A 12531-nucleotide genomic window follows, 5' to 3' on the forward strand; every position below is an offset into this window, starting at 1 on the left:
CACCTTAAAGACAACCCTGATTACAAGTGCCATTTTAACAACCAGTTCACTGAACTCAACAAAAAATTAGGTATCGGATTTTGCTCCACCTTTGCAAAATCCAATATCTAATTTCGTGTCGGAATTAGGAACCGGCTGAATCCCACCACTGCTTGACTTTTATTAATGCTTCTGATCAAGGCTTTCACACAAATCTTTCCTGGCAGTTAGTTGGGAAGTTTAGCTATAATATTCACATTCCTTTTTATTTCTCTTCTGTAACTAGTATATGATGAAAGCTTTACCCCTAGCACTGATTATGACTTGTAAACCAATGGTAAACATTTATGCTACCATATTTTAGCATTACAAGTTGAAAATCATCTACAATCAGCTCTCTTTCCATGTTCTGATCCCCTCCCCCCAAGAGTACCCTATATTTGGTCAAGATGATTAGCATGTTCAGCAAGGTCAGGCAGCTCAGGTTCATGATACTAGATATAAGATTTATGTTCCTCACAATGGACAGCTACAGATCTACCAGACACTCCAAAGTAAGACAAGCCACAGGAACAAGGGATCTGGCAGACACCTGGAAAGCTGAGTGGGGAAGCTTGTCTTCAGGTGAGGAAAGGAATAGAAATCTTCCTGACAGGACAAAAGGATACCACAATGTTGATAAGTTTCATAACTTTAGCAATAAGTTTGAAAATTTCCTTGAATAAACAGAAGAGGAATCAAAGACACTGTTCTACCAAGAGATAATATTAAATCTGCCTTTTTTTAAATAATGGTTTTAATGAGTCCTTTATCAACAAAGAATTTTACAGCTTTAGGCTTCTAGTTTCTAGATCTCTGGAAATCTCTCTAAATAGCAAGCTAAAGGACAGTTGCCCCAATTGTGTGTACGTGCTCGACCTGATTTAACCTTTGCACAAAGGGAACAAAGATGGCAACTCCAAAGACAGCTAGAAGAAAAACACCAAAATGGAGACAACAGCTGGACCATAGACTACAAATACACCGAACTAGTGCAAAAACCAAGTGATGCCACTAGTAGCCACCAAGGAGACTGAATAATATATGCACGTAAACACAAGAAAGACATTTAATTAACCAAATATTTCGGTCTGGAAACAGTAGACCATCTTCAGTGGCGCTACAAGAACAGTTTAAAAAAAAAAAAAAAAAAATACAAGGTGGAATACCAACAATAGATCATTTAAAAATAGAACAAGCCACGTGATGTTCTATTTTTAAATGATCTATTGTTAGTATTCCACCTTGTATTTTTTTTTTTTTTAAACTGTTTTTGTAGTGCCACTGAAGATGGTCTACTTTTTCCAGACCGAAATATTTGGTTAATTAAATATCTTTCTCGTGTTTACGTGCATATATTATTCAGTCTTTATGTCACAAGTATCCTTAAAACATCAAACCAAGGAGACCATTATGCAGGCACTGCATAGGAAAAGTGCAAGACCCTTGCGGTCAAAGCCATGCCTCACAGAACCTTGCATTTCTACTACACCAACATCCTGGTCTCAACTCCAACATTAATAGTGTCCACTATCATCTGCAGTCAACCAAATCCCACCTACTCTTCTTAACAGAAACTCAAATCTCACCTTCTCCCAGCACCGTCCATTTCAACCATTCAAACTATACACTATTTAACTCCTTTCGACCAAAGGGTGGTGTCTGTGCATATATCTGCTCTGACATACCCTTCCAGAGAGCACCTAACCTAGAATTGCCAAACTTTGATCTTCTTTGGTTAAAAATATTCCTCTCCCACTCAGTCAAATTCATCTGCTGTCTCTATCGCTCTCCTAATACCACCAATCATTTCGAGCTATTTAATTTCCTCTCCTTAAAAGTTGATTTTCTCCAGTCCCACTCTCCTAATAGTTAAATCATCCTCCTAGGTGATTTAAATGTCCATAACACCAGTTGGCTTCCCTCTTCCAGTTGTACAGACCCTGCAGGCAGAGATGCTGAAACATTTGCCATCACCAACAACCTTACACAAATTGTTCACAAGCTGACCAGAATACCAGATAACCCAAATCCTTCATCAAATACCCTAGATCTCTTCCTTACCAATGACCCTTCCAAATATAGAGTGAATGTGGTGAACCCCCTGGGTAATTCTGACCACAACCTAGTGCTCATCTCCTGCCCCATGCAACAACACTGATACAGTCACACCCACACAAGGGTGTGAATGTGCCAAATGGGACAGCCTCCGAGACTACTGTGCTTCATTTTCATAGTTGGACTATTGTTTGCAGTCTTCCAATTCAAATATATGCACCAAACGTATCACCCAAGTAATCCTCACTGGCATGAAAACATACATTTCCCACATTCCTCTGAACTGCCATCTCCTATCCAAACCCTGGTTCTCCAAAAGATGTGCCAAGACTGTACAAATGAAAAATCAGGCATACCACAATCGGCTCAAATTAAAAACCCCATCCTCCTTCAGTGATTCCAAAACAGAATTTGAAGCAAAAAGCAGGAAACTTGCAGTCTGTCTTACCGGCAGCCATGCCTTTTGGTCTCTTGACAAAGCAATTGGTCGCTATTTTTGCCTTACACAACTCCCACCTATCATACCCAGATGGCTCAATTACAACATCACCCACAGAAAAAGCTAATCTCCTGGCTTCATACTTTGCCTCCAATGCATGCATAACTGACAATGGCAAATGTCCCCCAGTCATTCCAACTGCTCAACATACAATGCACCCTGTATCCTTTTGCCAGAAAGAGATAATAAAACCTGTTGTCAAAATTAGACACAAAAAGCTCCTGGCCCTGATGGCATTTCTCCAACTGTCCTGAAGATCTGTGCAGCAGAACTGACTCTATCTTATGCTGTTTGTACATACTCTCTTACTCCACTGGTATATCTCAAAGCCTGGAAATTGGCCTATATTCAACCCATTCCTAAAAAGGGTGACAAATCGCTGCCATCTAACTACCGCCCCTATCTCACTCACCTCAATCCTATCTTAAGTGATGGAGAAAACCATCAATTCTCAACTCCTACTGCACCTTGAAGGTAGCCAGCTATTAAGCGACCATCAGTACGGATTCCGTCAATGCCGATCAACAGGTGACCTGCTTTCATATATCACCCATCGCTGGACATATGTCATGGAAAAATTTGGCGAATCCCAAGAAGTTGCACTTGGTATCTCTAAAGCCTTTGACCGATTCTAGCACAAAGACTTACTAAGCAAACTTCCATCATTTGGAGTGACTCAGGACTTCTACAGATGGATTGCCAGCTTTCTGTCTGGACGCACACTATGTGTGATGGCTCCCTATCCTCCAACTAATGCTGGGGTCCCACACTGACCCTCTTCCTTCTGTATATCAATGACCTACTTCAGTTGACCTCCAACCCAATACACAGTTTTGCAGATGACAGCACATTGCACTCCTCCCGTTCATTTGATAAACCTTACCCTACACAACTCACTTCAACCCACGGAACATCAACCACAACCTCCTTTAATTCAGACCTCAACCTTGTCAACTTCAATGCTAGTAAAACCCAGTTCTGTCTTAGTTTCCACAAAAAAGAACCATTTTCCCCCAGTATTATTTTTGATAACACTCAAATTCCCAGACAAGATGAAATTTCTCTCCTTGACATCAGGCCTCTCCTGGCATAAACACATCACAACCATTGCATCCTCAGCTTCCAAAAAACTAGGCTTTCTCTTTCACTCAAGATGTTACTTCACATCAAAACAGCTGTTAACCTTATAGAAATCACAAATCTACCTAGCTATTGAATACTGTTCTTACATTTGGAGTGGGGTTCTTATAAAATGCTTGACTCAATACAGAGGAGAGCAATTAGATTGATAAATGATCTATCTCTTACCAGCTCACTTCCTCCAGTTTCACATAGACGTTTAGTCTCTACATTTTGTGTATTCTATAAATATTTCCATGGAAAATGTTCATCTGAAATAGCATCAATAATTCCCCTCCTCTGTACTAAGCCCACTGGAACATGTGCAGCTGCTGCCCAACATCCTTTCACAGTACACCTTGAAACCCACAGAACAAGTTTCTTTTCCTCCTCCTTCAATCCCTGCTGCTGTACTGTGGAAACAGTCTTCCCCTTGATGTATTTCCCAAGGAATACAATATACAGGGCTTTTAAATCGAATGTCAACAAGTTTCTCCTTTCCCATCCCACTATCCATATATGGTACTAAAGTACTATAGACTGACCAGCCAATCTCTTCTCATATATGGGCCCAACACACACACACACACACACAAAAAGTGATGGATCTTTTCCTGGTTTAGGGATAACAATAAGAACTGACTTCAGCCATGACTAGAAACTCCTCCCTGGTAAGTATTCTATTGTACAGTAAGAAGGAGATCGAATGAAGATTGTGGAAGATGTCTTATCATCTCACAATGGATGTCATCATCAGGACTACAGCACTGATGTAAACATTAAAAGAGCTCTTTTTAGTTCCTCCTTAACAAATAGCTGATTATAAGGCTCTTGCTCATTTGAAAAAACTTTGGGCTGCTGTTTCTCTTTTTGTTCGTAAATTATCAAAAATTCAGGAGGACAGGAAGCTGTTGCGGAGATTCTAGCAAAGCATTCCCTTAGAATGCCTGGTGGCTTTGGGTTCAGCAAGAACACATATATTATGTTTCACAGCAGATAAATGGTGTGTTCTATAACTATCCTTCATTTTCTGAATCTTCATCTAAACAACTTTTGTGCTGGTTGTATAACTGATAAAAGATGTAAACTCGACTCGTGGCTATTTTCTTTTTTACTTTTTCATCTAATATAACGTGCTTTGGCCCAAGCATGTTTAAAAGCTATGATAACTGATGTGATAGGGTAACTGCAAAATCCATGCTCTCTTGATCTTTTTTTTTTGGCTGTTTGGCACTTTTGTAGAAACTGAGATTATGTTTTTGGAATTGCAAATGTTGCTGCTTGGATAATACAATCTGTAACATATATCACTGCTTTCTTGATGGGTATTACACTGACTGCTTCAATGTTAAATTTTGAATATAGGAAAAAAAGATTAGTCAGCATGGTCAATTTTCCATGTGGGGGATCCATGTAGGAGAACATAATTTCTGTGAGGATATAATGCAAATCATAGGAAAATAATTTGTATATATTCTCTGTATGTGTTCTCTTGGACATCCCACATGAATAGTGGAAGAATGGCAGGTGAGCAGATAGTAAGATCTACTGCAGAATATGAATGGGTAGGCAGATGGAAGAAGGTAGTATTGCATCCATTATCAACAAGGAAGAAGTCATGAATGTCAAGCATATGCAATGATCTCTACCATTTGTTTTGGCACTACCCCACAGAGTTGTTGCATCCATTAAAATCACCATAAGAACTATGGATTGAGGCGGTCAATATAAAATTATCTAGGTCAATCTGATTTAACTTAAAAACCTAGTTGTAAATTCATGGAACATATTGCAAATAAAAATCCTACTGACATGCTGTGAATCACTACTGCTTCCTGATTAGTATTAAGCTGGATACAATGGAAAGGAGTATGGTTGTCTACCAGGATCATGACTATCACGAGCAGGACCATCTCCAGTACTGTCCTTACAAATAATAGTGAAATGCCTTGAGGGTCATTGCTGGGTTTTAAATATGTTTCTGGTAGACAGAAACATAGTGGTTTGTGCAGTACAACCTTCATCGATACGTTCGTACTAATGTTTTAGTGGAATCCATGACAGCTTCTGTACGAAGTTAATTATTCTATTGGAATTGTAGACTGGTCTGATTTCTAAGAGGTCGAGGTCTTATCTTTGTCAATTAATTTTGGGAAGAATAGACAACCAGTATCATTCTCTCCCTCTGAATAAATATTTACTACACCATCTGATGTGTCACGATCAGCTGTTGGGTTTAGTTTATTTTCAGTGGCTAAAGAACTATTCATTTTTATGAGGGTATGTCTTTTAGTGATATGCTTGGCAAGTGGGTTCTTCTTGAACAGGATGAGTCGTTTCAGGAGTGAGCCCATAATAGCTGATTATAAGGCTCTTTAATCTAGGTTGAGTAAAATGATGTAACACACAGAAAAGCACTCACAATCATTAATTTTAGGATGTAAATTTTAGGAAATTAGTGGTGGATGGTGGAACAGGCATAAACCCACCATGATGTGGCTATGACACATCATGCCAGTCTCAAGCACAGATAAATAGGTGAGGGTTGAGCAAAGGGCTAGCAGCCCATCCTCATTAAAAAGTACCTTGCTATGGAAATCAGGACCATAGAAATATTTGACCAAAAATTAGCCCAAAATGAAGACAGACTGTTGAAAATGGCATCCCTCAGCAAAAGCTCGTGTGGAGAAAATAGGAAATTGAGGAATACATCAAAAAATCCAGACAAGACTCAAAAACTAAAAGAGACATACAAAATATTTGGAGTCAAAAACAAACTGGATGTTGAAATGTAAGGATGATGCACAAAACATCAAAAATGGCTAATATAGTCACATAGATGAAAGGATATGAAGTTGAAATATTGGGAATAAGTGAGACAAGATGGAATAGATAAGGATTAATCTAATTCATTTAAAGAGAAAAAATAATATATTCTGAAAACAAAGATGAAGACATAAAAGGTGTGACAATAATGATGTCCAGGAAAGCAAGAACAGCAATGGCATAATGGGAACCCTCATTGAAAGATGATTAAAGCAAGGTTTAATTCAAGATTCTATAAAGTGACAATTATAAAGGTATATGCACCAACTAATAATGCAGATGAAAAATAAAATTTTAGCTTTATAATATCCTAGAGGGGCTTCGCCCCCCCCCCTCTAGGCAAGAAACAACAAGAAGAGTGCTCTATGTATGTAAAGCATGGGCCAAATAAATGAGAGAGGACAATGACTCAACATAGTAATTTTGTACATAGTACTACATACTACTCTCTTTAAAAAACAAAATAACTGAAAGTAAACCTGGAGATAGATCAACAAATAAAAAATTTAATTAAGTTGATTATATTATTATTATTATCTGAGGCATCCAAGGGGAGAGAGAGAGGGGGGTCAACAAACTCATCGAAGGAGGCTATACATCACCCAAACCAGCTGTTATACCTTCCCTTTAACTCATTCACACTAGATGAACTCATCTTCAAGAGGCAAACTATTTCACTCACTCCCTGCTTTGTGAGAAAAATATCTAACTCTTACCCCTTTCTTAACCACAAGCAAACTTAACTTTGATGGATGCCCTCATGTTCTCTCTTCACCTTCCATAATAATGAAAATTTCATATCATGGTGAACAAAATAGAAGTATTAGAAGATGAAAAGTAATCTACCATTTATCTGACCGCAGTGGGAAAGCAAGTGGCCAGTGTGATAACTAAAGGGTTGAATAAGTAAAGGTACAATTTGCACAATGCTCTACTAGAAGTTGGTTGACATACAAGGGACATTAAAATTGACATTAAAGGGTCGTTGTTTTGAAGATCGGAGAAATAGTTACCTGTTATTAACCAAATTAATTATGATAGTGTTCATAGGCTAGTGAAAGCAAGGATAAAAATAAATATCAAGAGAGAGCGAATGAAACTGGTAATGAAAAAACCCACAATAAAAAGATATATTATTATTATTATTATTACTTGACACCTCTAGGGTGTCCAAAGACTCATCAAGGTAGGACACCTACTCTACAACTCTGTCTCCACCACTCAAATCCACCAACTACCATTATCATCTATATCAACATCATCTAACGCCCATCAGCACCACCAGTATTTTCACAGACAATCATAAACATCTATGCCATGGTGGGATTCGAACCTACAGCCTTTTGTCTGGAGAGCAGATACGCTAACCACTTAGCCTAAATCATTAATAATTTAAGCAAATCATTATCAGCAAATATAACTTCTAGAAAAAACTTAGTTTATGGAACACTTGATCTAAGCAAAAAAGAATTAAGAAGTAGCACAGACAATATAGTTTGTAGAAATGAGAAAGAAAATTAGATTAAAAAATATATTTTGAATTGGATTTTAAAGGTAATTGATGCGAACGCAGATTGATAAGAAAATAATTATTTATTAACTTAAAAGCTAATATTTCGTTGGTATTTTATCCAGCATCTTCAGAGCACACAAAGTTTGTTACAAATGTGAGACAACCACTATCCGGTGTAACAGTGAGGCTAGTATAAGTAATTGCAGCATGCAACACTAGACTAAAGTCCCAAAAATGAGCCATCTAAGTTAAAAAAAAAAAAAGAAAAAAAAAAAAAAGGTCCAAATAGCGGTCTTTGAAAGTTTTGAAAAATAGTAGTCCAAAGTTTTGAAAAAAATAAAAAAATAAAAAATAAATATTAATTTATTTTTATTTCATTTATTTTCAAAACTTTCAAAGACAACTATTTCGACTACTGTTTTTTTTTTTTTTAAACTTAGATGGTGCCATATTAGGACTTTAGTCTTGTGGCGCCATTACAGTTGCACGCTGCAATTACTTATACTAGCCCCACTGTTACATCAGATGGTGGTTGTCTCGCATTTGTAACAAACTTTGTTTCTGTGCTCTGAAGATGCTGGATATAATACCAGCGAAATATTAGCTTTTAAGTTAATAAATAGTTATTTCCTTATCAATCTGTGTTTGCATCAATTACTGTTAAAATCTAATTCAACATGTGTGATGAACACATAAGCCTATCCACGTGATTAAAAAATAAAATTTAAGAAGAATTCAAAACATCTCTGATAATGATCAAATGAATAATCTTGTTCAGAAAATCTTAGGAATCAGCAGAGACAAAAATAAGAATTTTACATAAATTTTTTTTTTATAGCAGAGATAAGGTTACTTTCATAAAATATTTCCTGTCAGTTAATTAATTGATGTTTCAGTAAATCATCACTAGAAACTAAATGTATTGTATAGATTACCTTTTCCTTCATCATCTTTAAACAGTTGTTCTGTACCGAACCTTAAGATATCATCTAGCTCTTGTTTTGACATGGTATTTGCTCTACTACCTAATCCTGGTCTTACCACAAGGTGTGTAAGCATCATTTTCTTTTTGGCAACCTAAAGATATAATAAAGAAAGGAAAACTGTATCTTATTCATGATCAAATAGAAAAACACATAACTACACTGCTCAAAACAATTAGAGGATTTTTTGTTTTCTTGTAAATTATAAAGAAAACAGCAGAGCTAATAATAATGGCAAATACCTGTTGGATTTCTGCTCAGGACATGGACTGGTTATTACTAACACCATGTTCCAACATAAAAATGTGCACAAATTCACATGGAGAGAAGAGGTAAGGAATAAACAAAGTCTCACTGACTATCTTATTGTTGATGGTGATGTTTTCTCCATTGTGCAGGACACCAGAGTGTACAGAGGATTTGAAATTGGAAGTGATCACTATTTAGTCTTGAGCAGGATAAAATTGAATTTCATATTGAAAAGAATAAAATGTAAAAAAGTTTTAAAGCGAATAAATGTTCAGCAGCTCTCAGATGTGAACTGTAGACTAAATACACAGATTATTGGAGAAAAAATGGGAGTTTAGTAACATGAACCAAACCTTGGAGATTCAGTGGCAAGCCTTGAAGCAAACCCTGATTGATTCAGCCAGAGAGGCATGGGGTGAGGGTGTCTGCAAGGATAGAAAAATCAGAACTCCATGGTGGACACAGGAAGTTAAAGAGGCAGTGAAGGAAAAGAAGAAAGCATATCAAAAGTTCCTGGCAAATAAGTCACCTTGTGCTCTTAGAGAATATAGAGACAAATGTAAGAAAGCTAAACACTGTATAAAACTAGTTAAACAAAAGTCATGGGAGGACTTTGGCAAGAACATAGAAAATAAATATCAAGAAGGTTGTTGAAGAAGCTTAAAAATGGAGGAAAGAGTGCTATAAAAGGAGTTAAAGATAAATGTGACATGAAAATGGGAGAAAAACATAACCTTGAAGTATGGAGTAATTACTTCGAAAAATTGCTAAATGAAACAAGCAGTGATAGCACAGTGGTAAAAAACACTCAGCAGGCATACAGTCAGGAATTCATATCACTATTTGAAGTAGAAAAAGCCATCAAAGGCTTGAAATGTGGAAAGGTAGTTGAAAGTACAGGAGTAGATGATATTCGACCAGAAACGCTGAAGTATGGTGGTATAAAAGTATTACAGTGGCTGCAGTGCATAGTTTAGAAAGCCTGGATAGAGGGAAGAATTCCCGATGATTGGAGTAGAGCTCTCATAGTACCCATATATAAAAAGGGAAATACAACTGAATGTGAGAATTACAGAAGCATTTCCCTACTCAGTGTTCATGGTAAGATATATGCAAGTATACTTGAAAAACGGTTGAGAAAAATTGTGGAAGAAAAGCTTGGCGAAGAACAAGTTGAATTCAGGCCAAATAGAGGCTGTCAGGATCAGATCTTCACTTTAAGACAAATAGTTGAGAAAGCATGGGAATATAACAAAGATCTATACTTAAGTTTTGTCGATCTGGAAAAGGCATATGACAAGGTGCCAAGAGAGAGGCTATTCAATAAGCTACAGTTATATGGTGTCCATGGGGCATTATATCAAGCAATACTTCGCCTCTATTTGAGCTGTAAGTCAGCAGTTAGAATTGAAGGAAGTACAGGAAGATGGTTTAATGTTAAATCTGGTGTGAGACAAGGATGTACATTATCCCTTCTGTTATTCATTATCTATATGGATCACATTATGAAGGAAAATGGTATTAAACACGATATTAAAATTGGCGGTGTTAATGTCAGCTCTTTGCTTCATGCGGACAATGTTATACTTCTAAATATATCCGCTACAAGTTTGCAATATTTCTGACTAAATTGAATAATTGTTGTAATAGATATGCTATGAAGGTCAGCAATAAAAAGTTAAAGATAATGAAAATGGGCAGAATAATTGAAAATGTCAACTGCGTTGTGAACGGAGAACCTGTGGAACAAGTAAAACATTTCAGCTACTTAGGCACGATTTTTAGTGAAGATGGTAAATTAAATATGGAAATAGACAACAGAATCAACAAAGCTGGTATGGTAGAAAGTCAATTGAATAAATTCATATCAAATAAGAGAGAAATTAGTCAGAACACTAAATTAGCAGTATACAAGACAGTGTTCAAACCAGTTTTAACTTATGGATCTGAGAGCTGGGTCAGAAGTAAAACACTTGACCAAAGACTAGAGACCGCAGATATGAGAGTCCTGAGAAAGATTAGAGACATGAACAGATGGCATCAATGGCAATATCATATTAAAAACGAGAATATTAGGAAATAACTTGATATTGTCAGCATCCAGGAATGTGTTAGCAGAGCTAATCTCAGGTGGTATGGTCACCTAAACAGAATGGGCATGGAAAGATTAGCAAAACAAGTGTTCTCTTCCAGGTTGGCAGCAAAACGACCCAGAGGAAGACCAAGATATAGGTGGATTGATATGGTACAAAGTGCCTTAGACGATAGAAATATAAGATCTGATAATGTTGGAGTCTTGACAAGTAACAGACTGATTTGGAGGAAAATTGTAGATACGAAGTTAGTAATGATATAATTTTTTCATGTAGTACTATCATATCCTGTACACCCCTTGTGGGTACATGGCAGGAATTTGATGATTATGACAGATGGCATTAATGGCAATATCATATTAAAAATGAGGATATTAGTAAAGAACTTGACATTGTCAGCATCGAGGAATGTGTTAGTAGAGCTGATCTCAGGTGGTATGGTCACTTAAATAGAATGGGCAAGGAAAGATTAAGAAAACAAGTGTTCTCGGCCAGGTTGCCTGGAAAACGACCCAGAGGAAGACCAAGATATAGGTGGATTGATATGATACAAAGTGCCTTAAATGACAGAAATATAAGATCTGATAATGTTGGAGTATTGACAAGTAACAGACTGATTTGGAGGAAAATTGTAGATAGGAAGTTAGTAATGATGTAAATTTTTCAAGTAGTACTATCATATCTTGTACACCCCTTGAGGGTACATGGCAGGAATTTGATGATGATGATAAAAATAATTTGCAAATGTAACACATTTATTTTAAAATATTCTTAATATACAACAGCGTAGAATATGCAATTGCATTCAAAATCGTGTTGAGACTTGTCAAAACTTGTCTTAGCCATATTATTATGTGGGAGATATAAAAGTGTGGCTTGTTGCTCTCACTTCCACAATGCATAATTATCACTTCAATTGTAAACTTGTGTCACCTACCACTCAATATTTTGTTAGAAATGGCAGAGCAACATCCCAGAATCCATGGCTTGGAAAGCCATTGGTCGATTAGAAGCTGGACAAATGCAGCAAGTTGTCGCTCAAACGTGTCTTGTATCTGAAAGTTTAATTTTGTGATTTTGGAATCGCTTTCTGGAGAAAGGAAATGTTTAAAATCGTCTGACTTCCATGTTTAGGTCTTTATTGCAGAATAGTGTTCTCATTTTCATGAAGGA

General features: G+C 36.7%; 1 protein-coding gene across 4 annotated transcripts in view; it reads right to left on the reverse strand.

Annotated features, from left to right (window-relative positions):
- The window catches only part of Mi-2 (chromodomain-helicase-DNA-binding protein Mi-2 homolog), a 692327-nt gene that overhangs the window by 205827 nt on the left and 473969 nt on the right, over positions 1-12531 (reverse strand). For all 4 annotated transcript variants that reach the window (XM_090390662.1, XM_090390660.1, XM_090390659.1 and 1 more), the window contains one exon: positions 8969-9110. In XM_090390662.1, the coding sequence (XP_090246788.1) occupies positions 8969-9110 (142 nt within the window). The remainder of the gene's footprint in view (positions 1-8968; positions 9111-12531) is intronic.

Source organism: Typopeltis vanoorti, chromosome 3 (genome assembly GCF_054136105.1).
Source record: "Typopeltis vanoorti isolate ZY-2024b chromosome 3, IOZ_Tvanoo_1.0, whole genome shotgun sequence".
NCBI classification, from domain to species: domain Eukaryota; kingdom Metazoa; phylum Arthropoda; class Arachnida; order Uropygi; family Thelyphonidae; genus Typopeltis; species Typopeltis vanoorti.